At 31.2% G+C, this 22,478-nt stretch overlaps 2 protein-coding genes across 11 annotated transcripts in view; one reads left to right on the top strand and one right to left on the bottom strand.

Annotated features, from left to right (window-relative positions):
• LOC143230653 (golgin subfamily A member 5-like) overlaps positions 1-22,478 on the top strand; it is a 164,315-nt gene that overhangs the window by 79,279 nt on the left and 62,558 nt on the right. The window lies entirely within an intron of this gene.
• Positions 1,936-22,020, bottom strand: LOC143227911 (pre-mRNA-processing factor 39-like). Its single transcript, XM_076459269.1, is given in 13 exon segments — positions 1,936-2,076; positions 2,254-2,435; positions 2,808-2,867; positions 5,965-6,173; positions 8,120-8,246; positions 9,395-9,559; positions 10,870-10,980; positions 11,356-11,485; positions 11,529-11,558; positions 11,560-11,580; positions 16,865-17,032; positions 21,484-21,599; positions 21,842-22,020. Coding segments are annotated over 13 exon segments (1,443 nt in total). The 5' UTR covers positions 21,881-22,020; the 3' UTR covers positions 1,936-1,991.

Here is a 22,478-nt window from a genome sequence, read left to right as displayed (position 1 = left end):
TAGAACAATAAATAAACAAGTTCCATAACTAATTTCTAAGTAGTCATAATCAATACATGTATAATGTATGGAAACTGAAATATAACTGAGTATTACAAAATACTAGTCCACTAAAAACATGATCAAGACAGGATCATGTTGTAAAGACTAAAGGTCAGTTTTTTTTACTATTGATATAGTAACATGAGCACACATGAATCTTATCAATGCAAGTTATGTTGCTAGTTATGTAAATGTTAGTAGGTACAATTGGAAGGTGAATATAATAGAAAATAATATAACATTAAGACTTTAGGGTAAGTAGTTTAACATATTTTCATTTTATAATTTGCAGTCATTCTAGCATGAGAAAAACAATTTATATTTCCCAATTTTTTTATGATTGGTATGAGGTTAGTCAATTTACAAACCCCAATACAAACATTTTGAAGCCAGTCCACCAACATTTTGCTGGTGACATTTAACAGACAAAGGTAGGCTTGTATCGCTCCTGAAAAGATGTTAACTAACCATACCTGTTATTACTCATAGAATTTTGCATTTACCATTTATCTTAAATTGCTTTGACACATCAATTATATGTACATGGCATTTGTGCATTGAACTAACTCTTGTTTCTGTGAAACTCGGAAAAATAGATGTCCAATAAGTCTTCATACAAAAGCACTCAGGTTATATGGTTTTTATCATTCTATGTACAATACTGTTTACAGTAATTATATGGTTCTTTACATAATTTGGCAAGCTTTTAAATAACAATGCAAGGAGGTTGTACATGAGAAATCAATGTTTAATAAAGTTTTTCTACCAAAGATTCGTCTATCAATTTAATAAAATCACTAACTCGGACTACTTTGAGTGAAAGGGAAATTTGAAGCTAAACATGGAAACAATTTTTATCATTTTCAAATTTCATTTACATAATCTCTAGGACTTCCTAGAGTAATGTAAAAAGTTTTAGTGTGGTATATATCTTTTAAATTTATCACTTATTTTCTCTATCCTAACATTAAGTGTATCAACAGCATCCTGCAGTAAAAGTTGAAAATATGAAATAAACTCAACCGTATTAACTTGTTTTTCTAAAACCTCTTTAGGTCATAATTACACTTATTTATCCTAACATCTTCATTACTGCTTTAATTTTATTTTAATATTCTTTGAACTGTTTAAATGCTCAGTTAGGGTAAGAGAACAAACAATAACTCACCTAGCCAGAGCATAGTGCAAGTTAAAAGTATTGAAATAAATATCACAGAATCAGTTTGTGCTCTCCTCAAACATATTTTTTACTTTTCCTTTCAGTTTTCTTATCTAACAATTTCTAATGTTTATATTGTAGTCACTTATATGCATAAATAAAAAAAAAATTCATAAGTGACTCTTATTCTCAATAACTGATGTCCCAATGTACCTTAATCCTATTTTTTGGTAAGCAGGTTTATAGTATAAAATTTTTTTCTTCAAATTTGCTATTTAGGATGCAAAATATTGATATACACAAAACCAACATGTCTTAAAAATTACTATAATTTCACTGGCTTTCTAATTATAATATTACTGGGTTTAAACTTTTTTTTTAAAGCAAGATGAGATTAATTCAGATAATGGCAACAAAAGAAAGTGAAATTAAATACTTTAAAACCTGATTAAACTAGTTTAACCTTGTAGAAAGAAGTCAATAAAAATCTTCCCTTTACATTGGTCTTGAAAATCCAATAACAAACATCAGAAAAAAATGAGATTTTTAAAAGACAGGATATGATACTTTATTCTAAACATCTCAATAAAGCAAGAAATGTAAATGATAAAAGTTTAGATGAAATATTTAGATGACAACTGTGTAATGCAAACCTTGTTCAATAATATATCACATATCAATAACAATTTGTTTTTATTTCATATTGGTGGGAATACTGGCTTTATCTAAAGAGGAAATCTTTGCTTCAATGATATTTATTCTTGTTGTAAGGAGAATAACATTTTGTAACTTACTTTGTTTCAGCAGGCCTTTTTCTGCTGGCAGCAATGTGAGCCTTCAACAATTTTCCATACTCTTCAAATGCTTCCTGAGTTCTGCAACATTCAATATTTTTACTGAATAAAATGGTACAAAACACTTTCATATGTAATTATTATTCAATGAGAAATTATAAAATAAATTCCAGTAATTTACAGACAAAACTACTACACTATTTGTTATAGTAGTCAGACACCTTAGTACTTAAAATCTCAGACTAGTGGAATATTCACCTGTTACTATCACTCCCAAAGTCTTCCAGAAACTCCAGTTTTCTCTGGCAGAATGTCAGTTTTTGTTCCAATGTCAGCTGACTATTCAGAGCCTTATCAAAAGCCTGGATTACTCCATCTTCATCAAGTGGAGACTGCTGATACCCTACATCAACCAGCTGCATGTGGAGTTGGGGGTTGGACTGTAAAAACACAGCAAGTAAACATATTGATTAGTTAAGTCTACAAAAAGTCTTCCAGTTACGAAGGAGAAATATTCTCTGAAAAATTGGAGACTGAATTGCCAGCAATACTCATATATAAGAAGATTTACCTCAGCTAAAACAATGGTGGTTCAAACCTCTTTTGTAAAACCACCCCACTTCCTTGTTGTAATAAGCTAAAGGATGGGTTCCCTTGATCATCTGTGTGTCTGTAAGGGCTAGAAAAATTAATGATTGTTACTCAAATTATCATAGCCTTAGAATTACCAACTTACTGTTAAGAACTTTTCAAGAATTGCCCGGATCTTTGAAATACCAACTAAAAAGTGAAAACCTGTTTTCTGCACTTACCGCATCTTTCTCAACAGCTTCATTTAACACTTCTGCAGCCTTGCCATAGTCTCCCTTTACCTGCAGTTAAATTATATCAGTTTATATAATCAATTACTTGACACACTGCACTAATTCACAGAAATAAAATATCAAATGGTCTTTAATCAGAGATTTAAAAAGGTAAAAAATATGCAGACTAGTTCAAAAATAATTTTTAAAACACAGGCAATATAAAAAAGGAATGTGTTTATCAGCTGAGTTAACAGCTAAGCATGTTTACAAGATAAAAAGAAAATAATTTTGGCCAAAAATATAGAATTTCTATAATACTTCAAATACTTATTAAAATAAGCAAACAATTACACTAAGTTAACCTACTTATAATCTGCTACTCAATCAACACATTGATACTTCTTATATGGTACATGATAAATATTTAACAGTATATTTTCATCCTTTTTCACAGTATCTCACATTCACTTTAACAGTGACTTAACCCTCTCACAACAAGGTTTGTCAATTCAACTAACCTCAACTGACAGATTTCTGATAAACATTATAAGTTTTCTATGCATAAAAAATTACATCTTTAATGAAATGTCTGCTAAACATTTGTCTGTAAATATATACTTTTTTGACTAGTCTGAGTGTATTTTAATTTTCATGTTAAGATTAAAAATACTTTTATCTAAAAAATCTCAAACTTCCTTTGCATAACCACTAAAAAAAACTGATCTTAATCTCAAACTTTTTTCAGTAAAACTATATTTTATGTTATTTTCTCTACCCTAACTTTACACTCTGCATTGTAACCCCCACCCACACACACACAAATCTACATTACTTCATTTTTCCTTCTAGAATGATCTCAAACTGTAACATGAAACTATCTGTTTATACTAAATAACTTTAAACTTGTAACAGTATACAACTATTTAAATATCTAAAATTTATAGCCTTTGAACTATGTCTAAGTACTATTCATGCCATTATAAGCTGTAAATCAGTTGTCAAATATACAGCTCATGCTATGCTATCAGATTACAATATGCAAGAGCTGCACACAAAAGTGCCTTATGAAAATTTTAGTTATTTTACCTAATGTAACCTTAACTAACCTGACATTTTTCCTTGGTTTACAATTTACTTTTATTATAATAAACACCATGCATGAAAAACAAGAAATAAACTACTTACTTGGGTCTCTTTTTTTTTTTTTTTTTTTAAATGTCAATGATACTTATTCCTGCTTTAATACTAATGGTAGTAATGCTCTAAATTGTTTCAGTTAAAAATAATGCACCAAAAAACACAAGGTAGCAACATGCAAAAAACAGACCATGTTCCATAACTAACACAATATTTGGCTTTGAATATGCAACAAGAGGCATTAAAACTTCATTTAAGTTCACAGATATGTTTCAGAGTAGTAATAATGCTTGAGCTGAAAAATTTTCTATACAAGTTTGTTGATACAGTAAAACACTGGTTTTTCTATTGGTTATAAATATTGTAGTATTGAATCTTAAATAAAACTAATGGCAATTTCTGTAAGAAAGGAGGTGTCAGATATACATGGCAAGAGGAGTCTAATTTTCTATTTGATGGTTCAATAACCAAATAAGATTGAAGGTTATAAAAAATTCTTTACCTAAGCAATAACAACATTACAGTAAGTACTTTACGTTACATTTTGGATGTTTTGGAGGGTAATATGTAAAATAAAGAGGACTGTCTGGAAGAATATGCCTATTCTCATGTCATACAAAGAATTTTTTTCTTTTTTTTTTAACATTGCCTTGTACAATTAAAAACTTAAAACTTGCATAATATTAAAATGTGGATTATTACTTAAAATGTATGCTTATTTATTGGTGTACCATAAAAAGAAAGTAGTTTAATTAGATTTTGAATGTAACTAAAACCCTGTGACATGCAGAAAGGAAAAAAGGGCCTGTGGAGAGAAAGTTAACCTATTGTATTGTTTTATTGAATTCCAAAAAAATTACTGGATGAAATAATTTAAAACTTGAGATTGATCTCCTACAGATTGTGTAGCTTCTCTAAAATATTTTTATACATAACATTTCTACAAGTTTGCAGCTTTGAAATTTTGAAGATTTCATCATGATGCTTTTAAGAGACAATTAGAAATGATTATCTTTGTTGTACATGTCAATTTTTTTTGTCTTCCTAAGAACCTTGTAAAAAAAACAAACTTTTCTTACAAAGTTTACACAGTTTCAATGAAAACTTGCTAAATCAAAAACTTTTCCAAATTGTTAATTAAAAAATTATTTAATACATATATAAATATCTATGCCCATTTGATATATCCTTACTCATTGAAGCAGTTACATTGTACACATGGCCTAATGAATACAAGAATCGCTGTAAAAAAAATAATTTAAATACAATACAGTTACGCAAAAAGTGACCTACAAAATAGCTTGTTCCAACTTTTTTCCTATCATTCTGCAACATAATTCAAATTATACAATGATGAAGCAAGCTTTACAAAAATCAGGACAAACATCTGTTCCTCTACCAACACATCACCAAGCTAAGCTATTATTATTTTTTGTTTCTGCTGCACTAGAAGCCACACTGGCTTATACAACTGAAAAAGAACAAAAAACACCTGTCACTATATTTAGGTTACTATACTATAAATTTTTAAAGCTGAGATACAGACAATTGCACCATTATGACAGTCAAGGCTGGGAAACAGGAACTGGATAAAATGAATAAAACTATATTTACAATGATAGCAAAAGATTCGAATTAGTGCTACTTTGTTAAAGACTATTTAATTTTCAACAGAAAATTTTTCAGATATTTATAAATGCTACTAGTTTCACTAAAATTAACCCTAAGTCCAAATACATGCACAAAATCAAACCTTTTTACTGAATAACCTTCAAATCTGAAAGAATTATTATAAATCTTTTTCTCTATAATTTATTTAATTCAATGATGTGATTTTTCCATCAGGGTGGAATGCACCCATCCAGACAACACAGTTAAAACCTTACTATATGAGCATTAAGAAACTGACACCTTAGTTAACAAGTACAAAAATTCACCATAATATCACATATGTTAAACACTGCACTTGACTGCAATATACTGATGCTTTATTGTATTCAAGTTAATCACACAAGAATTTTTTTACCTTGTAACAAAACCTGGCATATTTTACTGCAAAATGGGAGGCCATGCGAGTATTTCTTGCTTTTTCTATGCATTCTTTGTACAAAGACTCCACTTCATTGTAATTTTTTCTTCTCCTCTCAACATTAATCCTTCTAAGTTTTGCCTCTAGCAGGTCTGGTATATTAAGTTCAAGATTCAAGAGAATTTTTGAAGCTTCCTCATAGTTACCTGAACAATAAATGTAAGTCAAATACACTGAACTCTTCTTATTCAACTGTGGTGAAGAAAATAATAAAAAATGGCAATGTTTATATTACAGCTACTATTCTTAAAATAAAATTTTCAAAATAAGGAAAAACAAATATGCAATTGGAAGATATCATAATTTAGAAGACTTACATATTCAATAAACCTCTATATAATAAAGAACACCGACTTGTTACGATGTTGATTAATGAGAGTCCCAATGTCCATACCTACTATCTAGCAAAACCACAGCCAAGGAAACAGGCCTGGAAAAGTTAGCATTTCTTGCTATTGGTTGTAGAAAAAAATATTCTGATTTACTACATACTTTTCTAAACCATTCAAATGTTATGATAAAATGAACCAGAATGTAACATCCACTGGGCAAACAGGTTTTTTCTTTTGTGACATATTGTTAATTTATGCTGTTGTAGTCACTAAGCAGTTGTGAAGTTAGAAATATGACTCAAATACCACAGCACTGCTACCCTCAGGCTATTAAAAAGTTGGTTTTGATCAAGCTTTGTGTCAAACACAAATAGCTGGAAAGATTGAAGCTGCAGCAACAGTTATAACCCAGTTTTCTTTTATATAACTCATTTTAAGAAAATTATGCAAAATAGTAAACTGTTTTTATGGCCTTACAACTGATAATATTAATGAAATCAGCAAGTTACTATTTTTATGCCTCAGTTAAATTTGTTTACCATATTAATAATTTATATTATAGAAACACATCCTTGAAATAAATATATTAGAAATTTCCAAAAATACACAACTTTGCATATCAGTACATTACCAACTAAAAATAAGAATACTGCAGACTTGTCTGATACTGTACATGCCACTAAACAGATGTCCCAAATTATTTGGACTACAAAATTTCCAACATAAAACATGACTCATCAAATGAAAAGCACACAAGCTAGCATTTTGCTCTTATGCTTTGATTTTGTTAATTTTAGTGTAATGTGATCTCTATTTTAGGGATTTGTGATATAAAATCAGAGTAGAGAAATTAATATTTTGGAAATATTGTTCTTAGTATTTTAAAATTAAAGTGAAATTTATATTAGGTAATAAGGTAAACAAACTTTTTACTTAGACCACTTTAAAAAATAAAAATGACATTTATTTGCATCAAGTTTCTTTTCTTACAGCTACAAAAGTTTGAAACTCTGCAAATCAAATGTCACTTCACAAATATTTGTATACGAGTTTAAAGCAACAGCTTTACAAATATGTGCGAGACTAGAAATGTGCTCTCATCATTAAATAATGCTTACTTTGTCTATACTGTGATAGCAATAAAAGTTGCCATTATGAATATAATTAAACATTATTTATAGCACTGTGTGCTGTCATGTAATGCAATATATCACACAAAGCAACTGTTTTATGATACCATTAATATTCTAAGAATTTATTAATACCTGTATCTCTTTCCCCTCACACAACTGAAACTGAGGAGCATTCACAAAAACAATTTTTACTTTACACTGGACAGATATGTAACTACGAAGTACTGTTATTAGTTCAATATCCACAAACTGCTACATTATGCCCTTTACAATAATATTGCAAGGCTTTACTGCTCATCATATTAAAATTGCAAATGTTTTATGTATACACACACACACACACACGTGTTCTCTATCCAATATATAGTCCTGTCCTAGAACTGTGTGCTTCCATCCTTTCAAGGACCATCTGTTTAGACAACACTTCCAAACATCTGAAACTTTTAAAACACCTAACTGCTGCTGCATTTGTAACACCACATCAACAAGTACATAACTGGCAAGAAAAATTTCATGAGACAATGGAATAATGTGCAACACTTAAATGCACCTGCACTGTTTTACTTTACAGTTTGTCTATAAGAAATAAAGCTCTCTTTCTTTCTGAACACCCTCATTATATCTCACCATATTTTTCTTCAAAGGCTTCCCAAGAGAGATTTATATTTGGTTTTCTTGGTAAATGGATGGTACAAGCTCGCCTATAAACATCCCGTACAGCTTCTGGTCCATGTTTTTCCATGTATCGTGCATACTGTGAAACAAAGAACAATGGCTTTTATTTCAACTATACATTTTCACAAAACACAACTGCATTAAAAAAAATACTATTAATATGAACTATTTTACAATTTTGTAACTATATTTATAAAGATATATTGTAATCTAAGTACTAAACCAAATGTTCAATCATTTGGTGAACACTCATGATATAAATGAATATTAAACTTTTCCCAGTTAAAACTGCAATGTTACTATTAACCATAACATGTACAAATTTTTAAGCCTAAATATTTCAAAACCAAGACGTTTCTCCAAATGTAGGGCAACTGATTTATATTTAAATATCATGCTGGTGATAATACCTTACAACATAAAACACTAAATACTAGCCTAAAGCAATGTTCAAAATACAATTTATAGCCACTTCAAAAACAAAAAAAAATCTCAAGCACTTGTTCACTTGGATCAATGAATAGTCTTGATACATTTTTCTGTAACATTATTTTCAAAATTAAAAAAGGTGAGAAGGTTGAAGACCAACTGAATAAAATGACTAATTTTGTTTTTACAAAAGTCTTCCACCTATTAAGAAATATTGTTTGTAACAGATTACACAAGTTTCCATAATCATGCACTTAATCTTAGCTAAGTATACTAAAAATATGTTAGCCATTTCTTATCCCAGCACATTTAACCAAATCACCAAATTAAATCACAGTAAACAATTATTACAAAAGTAAGTAATTTAATGTAATTTCTGTTAAAAATGTTTATCTAAAATTAGATTTTTTAAATTTTAATAACAAACTATAAAAACATGAGGTAAATGTTCTTTAGGTACACATTTACAACTAATTTTTAACTAGTGATCAGAAGAAAGGCAGTAAGTAAGCTAAGTACCCCCCCAACTACCACAAAGGCTTTTATCTAGAATTTGATGTTTAAGTTCATCAATATTTGTGACAATATTTCTAATACTTTGAACTCTTAACAAATCTTAACTTGTAAGTAGCCCATTAAATAGATCTCATTTATAACTGAAGTATTTTTCTTAAAACAAATCGCAAATGTGAGAATTAACTAAAAATATTAAGGTAAAATTAGAAATCCACTTTAAGATTAAAACTTTAAAAAATTTCACAACAGAAATAATTTCCTATTTAGACAAACAAACACTACCTTCATCCACATATCTTCATACAGAGCACATGCTATCATACATCTTTCAAACAAAATAACAGTTCTTTCATGTGTGCTATTCTGAGCTTCAAAATCTAGATATTCTCTCCAGTTCTTCAACTGAGCCCGCTCCAATGGTTTTACATGAAAATATGGCCTTTTAATCTGAAAAAAACAAGAATCAAACATCTCTTACTGATAATCTGTTAAATTGTACTGTTGCCTAATAATGAAGGGAAGAAAGATTAGTGTTATAATATAGAAAGTAAGCATACAAAGATCTTATACACTGAGTTTACATATAGAATACAAATAATGTACAAAACATAAGAATACCATATTACAGACCTAATACAAACAAGAAGGAATCCTTAAAAGCCATGGCCTTTGAAATTCTTTTGGGCAGGATTAGAGAAATCTAATACACGAGACTTTTTTCCCTGTTTTATTAGCTATGTATCTTGTACACCAGGAATACAAAAGTATGGGGCAAGCATACACTCAATACAATTTTATTACTCATCAGGATCTCTACCAGTCTATCGCCAACTGAAATTCTTTTAGGTAGAATTACAGTAAATTAACCTACAAGACCTTAGGCATGGTCAAATACATCATTTAAAAGGGTTCAACTTCCTAAGTCCAAAACTTTAATTGTATATCAAATCAGCCAAGAAATGATTTAACTATGTGCTGAAAGTTTACATCTGAAAAAACAAAAACTCAGCCATCTTAGGAGCTGCTATGTCACTTATAAAAATAATCACATAACAATAAAAGCTACCCACCTTAAAAGACCTAGATTGCATAAAGAAGAATCACAAGATTGTATCCATCTAATAGATTTGGATTACATACAGAACAAAAGTGAAGAATATAATTACACAAGGTATCTTAAGAGATTTGAATTATGTGCAAAATGACAAGCTCACCATCATGCAGATCTAGATTACAAAAAAAGTCACTAGACAATGCAAATTAATCATCTTACAGATTTAGGTTGCATTCAGAAGTCTCAACATTACGTAAGCTACTCATCTAAAAGATAGAGTTTGCGTAAAGAAAAGTCAAAATTACATTAGCTACTTATGTTACCCATACTTTTCTAGTATGCAGAACTATCACAAAACTACAGAAAATACAGGTGGATTATATACAGAAAAATCTTATGGTTATACAAATTTACCCAAACAGATCTAGATCATGTCATAAAAGCTAAAAAAATACAGGTTGACAAAAAAAACTATGCACAAAGCAAAATCATACAATCAGAAACCCATATTAACCCAAAACTGTATCACTGACTAAGAAAAAGCATAAACTGGCTCTGTTACCAATTCTACCTTACTCAGATTAATATATTTCTAATAAACTGAATACTTAAAGGCCTGATAAACATACTAGTTATAACCCAAGTAAAGATATTTCAAGTTCTAAACTTAAGGAAAAGTTATTGTAAAAAACATGTTACTTACACCTTCTTCAAAATTCCATCGTTTTCCAACCTCCTCTTCATTTTTCCTGAATATTTCTTTTCTCTTCTCAATAATTTTCTCCCTCAAAAACTTAGTCTCTTCATCATTCATCTGAAGATGAAATTTATACAAATATAAAATCTCATGACCAAGTATAGAAGGAGTCATCAACTTGTAAAGCTTTTGATTTTAATTTTGCTAAGATTAATCCTTTGTGTGAGTAACAATTACTAAAATGAGCAGTGTCTTCACAAAAGAATTAACCTTCAATTTAAGTATCACTTCAATTTGAAAAAAACAAACAAACCAGCATTAAATAACTTAATACTAAGGATGTCAGTTCACCTAGCCTTATATCACAAAATTCAGAAAAATATAATTTCAAACTAGTAAATAACTACTTTGTTGTTGTTTTTTTTACCTTGCTTCTCTGCCACCACCATGTTAAAAATACTTTTATTATTATTATTACAATATCTTATAAACCTTTTCTTTGTCAGCTTGCTCTGGATCTTCTAAACCAGGGGGAGCTTCATCACCAGGTGGACCAGCATCTCCATCTCCCGACTCTTCAGGAGCCTCCTCCTCTTCATCTTCTAATGGAGGAATCAGTTTTCTTTCTCATTAATAGTTACAAACTCTTTTCGAATTCCAGAAACTCATCTGTTGAGACTGAATCTTTGGTAGGTGTTTTTAACATGTTCTTGGAATCTATAGAAATATTTTATCACAATTACAAAAATACACATACAAAATAAGATAATTCTGTTGTATTACAATGTATCCCAGTTAACAAGAACATTTTGCACAGTAAAAACAATGTTAGGATTAAAGTAAAACAGCATAACAAAGAACAAACTTATATATTTAACTTTATTTCATAAAAAACAGATTACGATACTAGAAAATATGCAGTTCTTCTGGCAAAAGATTATACCAATTACTTCAGAAAAATTAAAATACACTTTAATATTCTTTTTGTCCTGTTCTCTGTCTTAATAATATAAGAACTAACAACACCCATTTTGTTTTTATTCTGTTACTGAATTAGGGAGTATACTTTGCTATACAGCTTCATCTGCAGCATTCTGCTAAAACAAACTGTAGCTAAGAGTAGAAAACTTTAATTGGGTCACAGAAGAAATTCTAATTGTTTTATATAACCAAAAATTAGTTTAAATTTTATCTGCAACTGCCATCACAGATACACTGGTGAAACTAGAATGGAATACAACACTGACTTCCTGCAAATTACACTGTAAGAAATAAAGATGTTCTCCTGTGTATGCAATTCTTTGAAAATATACTTCTGAGAATTAAACTTGTTCATTTAGTAACTTTAACAGACAGTGCCAATTTCCAGGCTTGTTTTTAGCTTTCTGAAGCTAATTTCATCAATTACATGTATTGAAAAATTAAATATATTTGTGCTACAGGATTGATTAGAATTTTTCATACAAACCAACTGAACTTTTGCATAGTCAATTACAGTTTTTCTATAGAACACTCTTGAAGATGCATGTTCTAAAATAAAGCACAGTGTCTAATTAAAAAATAAATAAATGGTGTTATATGATCACCTTCTAAAATTAAAAGATATTTTGTACTCTAATATGCACTACAAAAATTTAATGAATTTTAAAATGTAAACCATGTCATCTGTAATGTAGCCACCCCCGCTAGTAGAGCGGTATGTCTACGGATTTACAACGCTAAAATCAGGGGTTCGATTTCCCTCGGTGGGTTCAGCAGATAGTCCGATGTGGCTTTGCTATAAGAAAAGCATATAAGAAAAACGCACGTAATGTAGCCTCACTCCCTCTAACTCACAAGAACAATGACTTAAATTAGTTTCCTGATCAAATACTGCTGTAATGAAATTGTTCATAAAATATATTCAGAACTGTTTCAAATTACCAGACCACATTACCTCTTTCCACATTGGGTCAGCTGATGCAAGACATTGTAACAATAAAGTAACGAGTTTCTATACTACAACTAATTTAGTATGTGTACCTTGACAAAATTTGACATGCTTTTAGTACAAACTACAAGTTATTTGGAAACAAAATCAAATTTTTAGTATGTATTTTTAATAAAGATTTGTCCATGAATATACAAGGTCAAAATGATGATTACTCCAAGTGTTAAGCAATTTTCATGTTAAGATTAAAAATACTTTTCTTCATCTGAAATTTTCAGTTATAATCTTCCTAAACTGAAAATGTATTTCTAATAGATTACCTTTTTCCATTTAGTGTTGCCCTCTATATGCAAATTTATACAACATATGCCATAAGCCTTCCTCATACCCCCTTTGGAATCAAAGATTTCAATATGTCTCATGCAAATCACGATACATGGACTCCCTACTGGCACCACTATTAACCATAACCCTAAACTTGTCAGAAAATTACAAATTTTAGTATGATACTTCTCTTTTCTCAGAATATTAGCTAGAATATCACACCAAAAAGGAGTAGGAACCAGTGCAAGGGAAGAACAGATGTACCCCTCAAACGTACCTGAACGAGGGAAACAGGTCAGATGATCTGAGAAAAGGTACTGCACCATTTCTAAACCAGGTATCTTCTCATTGTGAACAATTATGAACAAACATGACAGAAAATGAAGGAAACACATCCAAGTCAGGAAAGTTATCCCAATCAGACAAACAATTTAATCCCACAAAAGGAAAGTGGTTAAAAGAGGATGCATCCCTTGGTGTAGAATGGCTAGAGTGCAGCAGACTGTACTTGTTAAGTCAAGTGTATCCAAAACTTTCTTGCTGAGTACCAACATCCTTGCAAGGATAGGATGAGAATAATATTGTCTTCACCACAAGCCATAAATTCACAGATGTAAGGAAACAACAAACTCCAGAGCATGAAAGAAAAGTTGTACTGAGCCAGGAGATTCAGAAATGTGTCATCTGGTATCCAAGGGAAGTCCATTGCATGTAAATCAACTCCTGCAACTGAGATTGGTCTGAAATGTCCAAAAGGTCAATTATATCATCAAATAAATTGTGGGAACATCCAGGACAGAGAAAAAAACCCACGTATTCCCTCTGTGACCTACAACACAGATTCGAGTGAAGACGATGGACAACCCCAAACCTGTACAACAGCTTATGTTGATTGGTTTACTCGATATCCAAAACCAGCCCACAGGGTACCGACTCCACACAAGAGGCATCCAACTGAAGTGGTGAACTGTATTGAGACATCCCACTCTGTTGTACATGTCATTAAATATAGTGAATAGTAAGACTTTTACACTGGCAGAAAACTACCACTGTACTTTGAACTGAATGTTTAAAGCCATCTATGTGGAACCTGTCTAGTGGGATACCTCCAAGGTCTACCATCCCACTAGCTTGAAACTGATAAGTGATAAGAACTCTCATACTCCACTGAAAGAAAGAGGGCAAAAATAGCATTAGAGTTCAGAGGGGCTACTACATATTAGATAGTGCAATGGATGATAACAAAACCCAATTTTGAAAAGCACACCATATCAAATGATTCAATCTAGATGTGGCAGGAATGGGCAGTTTCCTTTCTGCTTTACCCATGCCATCCATGGGTGGGATGGTCCAGAAGAGAGTTGCCAGGAATTAACTAATAAGAACAGAAACTTCTGCAGAAAAGAGTATGGGCAGCATAGCAATGAAGGACACACATTGGACACAGAAGTCTATGCAGATCGGGACAACGAAGAGGTAAAAAATAGAAAGAAAGGAAATGGAAGAAAAGGAGGAGTTAACCTGACAAACCACCAAGGTCTCTGGATAAAGGAGTACACATGCTGGGTAGTACAGAGTGCAAGTGACATCTATAGTGAATATATCTGACTGACAATGCCCGCAATCCATGAGAAGAAAGAAATACACATTAAGGGATAGGAGAAACAAAGAGCACAGAGCATTGGGCTCAAACAGAGGTAAAGTAAGGGTGAGTACAACATTAGTGTCCTAATACACAAGTGCCAGACATTTAGGCAGTTGGCATATCCAGAAAGAATGGATCAAAAGTGTAAGGACAGGGACGAGAATCCAGCAGTAATGAAAAATGGAAAATATGGGATAGGGCTGCCCAATAGAGACCAAACCCTTCTTCTGGAAATGCCATAAAAGAAACTTGGAAACATCAACAACCATTAGACATCACAGTTGAGCAGGAAAATAAGGTGCAATCAGAAAGATTCTGCATTGGTGAGGGAGACTACCCAATGAAGTAATCAGATAGGAGGATAAACAAAGAAATTTGTTCTTCCAATCCTAGTTGAAGATATTTACAGATTACCTGAGAATAGGGAACAGGGAATCCAAACAAAAGGTAAATGGTGATTGTTTTTGGTGACTGATTGGTAGGGTACTCCTTGTCTCAATGCATCTGCCACCTCCCTCAAAGGGATGAAGGGACTACTCTAACTCCACTGGGTTAAAACCAGTCTGTTTGAGAAAGACAATCCACCACAAGGTTGAAAACACAAGGAACATGAAATGCCATCAAATAAACATGATGGGCCCAAAAGAGAAGATCAAAGGTAAGAAAACAAAAGGGATCTCAACCAGGTGCCCCCTTGGTGACTGATATTGAATGCCACTGTTGAAAATGTTGGAGTGGATAAAATCTCTGGAGACAGGAAGAAAATAATCTATAGACCAACAAACAGCAAGGAGTTTGAGGACGTTGACATGAAAAAAAATGGTCCTCTATAGACCAAATGGCCCAAAGCCACTCAGTAGTCGATCCCAAGATAGGGATGCATCTGTGACCAGATGTAAATGTGACGATGAAGAATCCTCAGCAAGGTACTACTGGTTGTGTAGAACCCATTGAAGAGACAACATGAGCCCAATCGATAAATACAAGAAAAGTCAAAGACTGCATCTCCTAATGTGATAGAACCTCAAGTAGAAAGTGAATGAGCAGACAAGGCATTCCAAATGGCCAGTTCTATAGAACAAAGCCAGAGAGAAGGTCGGGCCCAAATGAACAAGGTACTGGATAGAATGAAGAAATGACTTCTCCAATTTGATGAACTAGACCAACTGAGCCACTTCCAGTGTTGACAAAGATGACAGTATGAGCAAGAAAAAGGAATATCCATGTACCAGTGAAAGAGCAACCCCCAGGCATGAAGACAAAGATTTGCAGTGACAAAGCTATCCCAAATAGTAGGGCACATAACTGGTACACCACCCTATAACAGACAAACCAAATAAAAGGACAAGAACACACGAAAATTCCCAGATAAGCACTGGAAATATCTATCTTCAAAGAGACACCTGAAGGAAAACTCATGAAAGAGTAAGGTAAGATTCCATAACGAAGTATGGGGAGTGAACATATTGACTGAGATGAGTCTTTTAGGAACCACAAATATGTGCGAGTAAAACTCCCAGAACTGCATGAGGCAGTTTCAATAGTCTGTTGTGTCAGGAAATCTTGTACGACCTAGGAAAGACAGTGGCATGACAAAAAATCCTGAGAAGGAATATGAATTGTAACAGCAAACAGAAATAATTACTGATAATTTTGTGAAAGAGAGAATGTAATAATTTGTCATGGCAATGGTTGAGATTTTGCAAGTTAATCTCCCTATAAATAAATAATGTTGAAGGCTGGAAAAATCTGATTAGGATTTAGTAATGTTTGTACTATAAATAGTAACTTGTGTTAAAATTAGAATAAAGATGATTAAAAAAAGTATAAAACAAAACTGTAGCAAACATAGAAGAAGAGATTTTATTTTGAAATTAAAACTTATGTAATATTAAAATTTTATTTATTAAACTATGTTTTGATGCCAAGTTTATTTATATGCATTGATAACAATAGCTTGATTAAAATGTCATGACATGTACTTCTAACCATAGTGAGAGGGTTAAAGCTGTATTTGAAATATTATTACATATTATGTTGAAACAATAAATGCATCAGCATCCGTTCTTGTTCACAACATGGACAGTTAGGTTCTCACTTACTTTTCAAAATGATGAACATAAAGTTGTGTTGGAATGTTCAGAAGATTATCATACAGCTGTGTAACTTCTCTTGGGTGCTTATTCTCCAATTCCCAATTGATGTATAAATCCCACAATCGATCAGATCGAAACTCCTGTCCTGCCGAATCAACAGCTCGTTCAAAAAGCCTAGAAATTTATAAGATAGTTTGTTTGTCAAATAAATCAAACTTCACACTTGTGTCTGTTGCTATTTAAGTGAACTCTACCAAACTAACTGTCAGTTCAAATTCAGGGTCTAGAACTATTACTGGCAAAGGAAAAAAAAATTGAAATATATTTTGAGTCTCAGTGGTCACTGAAGCATCCTAGATGGGTCTTAGGTTATGCTTCCCTGGAAATATTCTCTTGTCCTTTCGCTTTCAAATGTTCTATAAATATCAGTACCTTAAAATTCACGAAAAACAAGCCTAGTCTGGTCAATCATTTGACAATTCTCTGTGTTACTGTACTACTTTCATGTGTCAAAGTTGTAGAGCAACACTAAGATGCACAACTTACAAATTTATTACATATCATGAATAAAGCTTTTCCTGTCAAATTAACCTTTTTTAATGACTGCTCCTAGTTTTGACTTCACTTGTGATTTATTCCTAACAACAAACAATTTTCTAGTTCTTTCTCCAACCAGCCCTACCAGAACATTTTTTTTAAACAAACTAACTTCAAGACTCATTTCACCATACTGCTTGATAAACTTAGCCAAAAAACAATGAATGATGATACTGATCCATTTTGACCAATTTCCACAAGTGTTGCAAAACTATATTTCTTGGTCATTTATTAGTATTTTTTGGCATTATGTTAAAAATAAATATCAGGAACTAATGCATACATTACAAATTACACAAAATAAGATCTTATAAAGGAATTTAAACCAGGAAGAGCATTAAGTTTGCTACAACTGGTTGGTTACAAAGAGGTATCTTGCCCATTACCTTTTACTTAAATATTAAAATGGAGCTAATAGTAGGTAAAACAATACTCTGCTTATGTATTTTTATTTTAAAAGAAGATTAAACCTACCTAACAATAATACAAGAACTGATTATTAGACTAATCATTAAATTATTAACTATTAGATTATTAGCTTTCAAAAAGATTAAAACTTTTACTATTTGCCATTATATAAAAAAGAAATGCAAAGTTGGAGGCCGTTTCTCACTTTGATTACAAAACAGAACTCTACTACTTTAAAATCATTATCTACAACTTAAAAGAGCATAAAACTTCATCTTATTATGAATTAGCCACAGAACACCTTTCACCAAAAACTATGCCAAGTCTTCAGTATTCTCAAGTACATTGTTTCATGACTTGTGCTACTTAAAGTTGCAAAGCATGACCATTTAGTTAGTAATTACAAAAATGTAGCATTATAAGGAGGCTATAATGATTGCTACTATATCCTTCTTTATTTGCTCAATACAGATGTCCAGTTAAAAACAAAGATATCAAATTACGGATTTATATATATAGATTTTATTTAGTATGGGAATGCATCAAAATAACTTGATGTTAGTAAATTTACTGTCTCACTCAGATTTAAAATCACATCAATTACCAGCCAATGAATTATGCTTCACCAGTTTAGACCTTATACACTAACATTTGTTGTTTCAAGCAGGTTTTGCATGTTGTAATTGAAACAGACTGACAGAAATATTTGGTAGCATACAACAAGCAAGGTATAGTTGGAATTCTCTTATACGCACTACATGCTTGTATTCAGTCTCTAAATAAACGGTGTAATCCATACTAATTTACATTTTAGTGTGTAATAACATCACATGAGTTATGAACAAGAGTGCCTAAATAGTTTGTTTGGTTATTGCAACTAAAAATGAAAAGGTGGAGGTATTTATTAAATGAAAAAGTAAAAATATACAAAAATATAAATTGGGATTATAAATGTTATTGAATTTCATTTTTCATACACAACCTAAATGTTAGAAATAACTAACACACAAAATTTAACTTTACTTTCATATACATAAAATATCAAAAATTTGTACTTTTACAACATATCTCACTAATTCACTCAGCTTCCAAATACTCAAATACCAAAAAACTAATATATACTTTACTATAATGCATTAAAATACTCAAACTATCGACACTTGCATATCGTCAGATAAACTATTTCATAAGTTTTGTATTCATTACATCTAAAAGTAAAGTTACCTTTATACCAACCTTCTAAGACTAGTAATACAAAATACTTTGTGACTAACCTATCCAAGCCTTAACAAACATAAAACCTTTGTTTTTCTGCATCACAGCAGTCATACGTGTAAGTTTCTTCAGTTAGTTAATTTTTTTAAACTATGCCTAATAGAAGTAACTTTTCATAACAAAACTAAAAACTGAACACAATACTTTAGTTTAATCAGTCCCTGACCTGCATTCAAGTAAAATACTTGTTACATGATCTCCAAAAATATTAAGAGTAGGTTTCAGTCAGTACTGAACAGTAAATCATACATATCACAGCCTCCCATAGTGTACATTAAATCAGATGAACTGAGAGTTCCATCTTAAATGCATGAAATTTGGCTCTATGGTAAACACTGCTCCACTGATAATTTCTGGATAAGGATCAAAACCAATTTTTTTTTCAAAATGGCTACCACCTCACATTTTTGTATTACATTACTAACAATATAACCAACAAACTCTTGACAATGTGGCTTCTTATTTATAGATTATAGAAAAGTGATGTGTATCATTATAATACAAATATAGATATGTTAAGTGTGATTTCAGTCATTTGACAAAAATAATAATTTCAAAATTTTATATGTAAAGTGTTATTTATTGTCATTATTATTAATCATAAGATTAGTTCATTCAAACATTGGCAATTATTTTATACAACTATACGTTTAGTTGTAAACTATCCAAATCTTGCAAAATAGTAGATCCAGATGTCCCACTACAAGAACAGGTGCATAATTTACTAGAAAACAACAGTAGAATATCTGCAGTGTCTAACTATTAATACAAATTAATGAAATGTTGATACTCACTCCAGCAATGAGAACTTAGCTGGAACTATCATGAGATTCCATGAACTTTGTTATCAGTAAACCTAAGAGTATCCAAGCTAGATGAAGATAATTTGAAACATTCATGTGATGCAAGGAAAATTAGGACAATGTGCAAAGTTAAATTCAAAAACACAAAACTGCAGAGGGCCAAAATAAACAACCTACGTGATAATGGTAAATTCACAAACATTACTCAGCTTAGTGTTGTATGTACAACAAGACAAATGCTTATGAGACAAGGCATCAGTGATTCTACATGAAAATCCCTTAATTCTGACAAGCAAATCCAAAAATGCTCACTGATGTTGCAAGTTGTATTATTGCTAGCTAACTTTGATGTAGACAACATGAAATTTGCAAGCATCAACATATCATGGTACATGCCCAAAATTGTTGCATAAAGAAACAAGTCACAAAACCTTCAGAAAGGTAGTAGGCAACAAAAATAAAATACTCTTGGGAATATTTGTGGTTTTATAGAAAAGAATCAAATTAACTTTGGTAGGCCTTGCAAAACATACATCATGTTTGGAGCAACTTAACAAGAAATTGCATGTCATATATAACATAATTCAACAACAATGTTGGGGACTTTACAAGCTCAAAAGCAAGGAAATAACATTACTTGGTTTTAATGAAGATATTAAATTTGTCATTTGGAATGTGTGGTACAAACTACAACAATGAAGATTCTATCATCAAATATTAAAACAGTTTTCTTTATGACAGCAAATTTTATCTAAGTAATATATAAAATATCTGCATCATTATAGTTCCATACTAGTATATATATGATGTTAAAAGCTATAGAAGTCACTTGCAAAAAAAAATACATATTTATTATTATTTATTTTAAGATTATTTTATTTATGGATTACAAGTATGTCTTAAAACAAATTCCACATTCACAGTAAATAAAACTATAACAGTACACAAGATATCAAAAATGAACAACTTTCCAATATCCATCTCAGAAATGGCAGGAACATTTTTGAGTAACTTTTCTGGCAGCTACCTTGGACAAAGTTAAGTGCCCCCTCATCCCAATTTTGGCACAGCATCATATACAAGCATGTCAAATTCTGTGCTTTTTTTTTTTTGAACCCCTTTTTTTCAATATCCCAATGGATCATATTTGTCATTTTGTTGAATACATTGTGTTCATGGCAATTTACCATTATAGCAATACAATTATAAATTTAATTACATAATGTCTGATAAATAATTTTTTGTCATGCTAACATATCAGTGACAAGCAATTCTGCATTAACCAAACTAAGTTCAGCAGAGAGGGTTAAAGCCATCTTTTTAGTTCTACATTTAATCTTTCAGTACAAATGTTTTTTGTTTTTTTTCAATGTACAATATTTCAGACTTTCTTTTATCAAGGTTCACATTTTTATTATAATACCATTACAAGTACACTATGACAAACATTGATCACATTACAAGTCATTTGAGGGAAAAAATAAGACAACAACAGATAAAAAGATCATACAGTGATACATAATACAAAAAAAATACACTAACACTTTCACTTTTGTATAGTAATCTTCATCTTTCTTATGTTGATTTTTGTAGAAGTTGAGGTAATGAATCCATAAATCAACACTAAGAGGAATAGCTTTCAATCCTTGCTCAAATACCTGAAAATGTTAAATAACCATGTTCTGTCTACCATACGAGTATTAATTAAAACATAAAACACACCTAGAATGGATATAACCATCACTTCTAATTTCAACACACTGAGAATTTCCAAAAGCTCTCAGAATTTTACTTTATTTCACGAAGATTAATCTGATTTTATTTCAGTGTAAAGTTTCACTGTCTCAATCTTCAGAAATGAAAAAGCGAAATACTATTATCCACAAACACCTATACCTACAATATCAGAATCTTGCGCAAGACAACAACAGATTTCCATAATAGCCGTCCCTAATTCGCTTCTTCTTTGTGGGTATGTTGGATTTTAGATACTTAGGAGGATCAGGTGCAACAGACCTCTTATTATACCAGTTCTAGGCGTCTAGTGCATGGTGGCCAGCTTGATTTATATTTCTTAAATATATATTCATAGGAGAGGTACTTAGGACTATGTCGTTCATCACGTACGTGGTATCTGTCGAGATCACATAATAAATCATTTTTATGCCAAATTTTAAAAAAATAATTTAGTGCATTATGCAAGAGTCTTATAGATATTGTCTCTGTGTTTGCATACTTGTGCATAAATGTGAATGAAGTATTGCGGGGTACTTTATAAGCTGAAGTTAAGATTGAATTTTGTATTATGTCTATCCAGGCTGGACATGCGTATTCTATTATATGTCTAATGTATGTTTTGTAAATTTTTATTACATTATCAGGTGATGTACCTTGATTTTTACCTGACAGACTTCTTGCACAATTTGCTTTTTTCCAGATTCTAGTCAGGATATTGTTAGTATGTTGTATCCACGTTAATATGATATCGTAAGTTAATCCTAAAAATTGAACCATAGTAACAGTCTGTAAAATTGATC

The sequence above is a fragment of the Tachypleus tridentatus genome, chromosome 10 (genome assembly GCF_004210375.1).
Source record: "Tachypleus tridentatus isolate NWPU-2018 chromosome 10, ASM421037v1, whole genome shotgun sequence".
NCBI lineage: Eukaryota > Metazoa > Arthropoda > Merostomata > Xiphosura > Limulidae > Tachypleus > Tachypleus tridentatus.
This window is presented reverse-complemented; position numbering and strand designations above follow the sequence as displayed.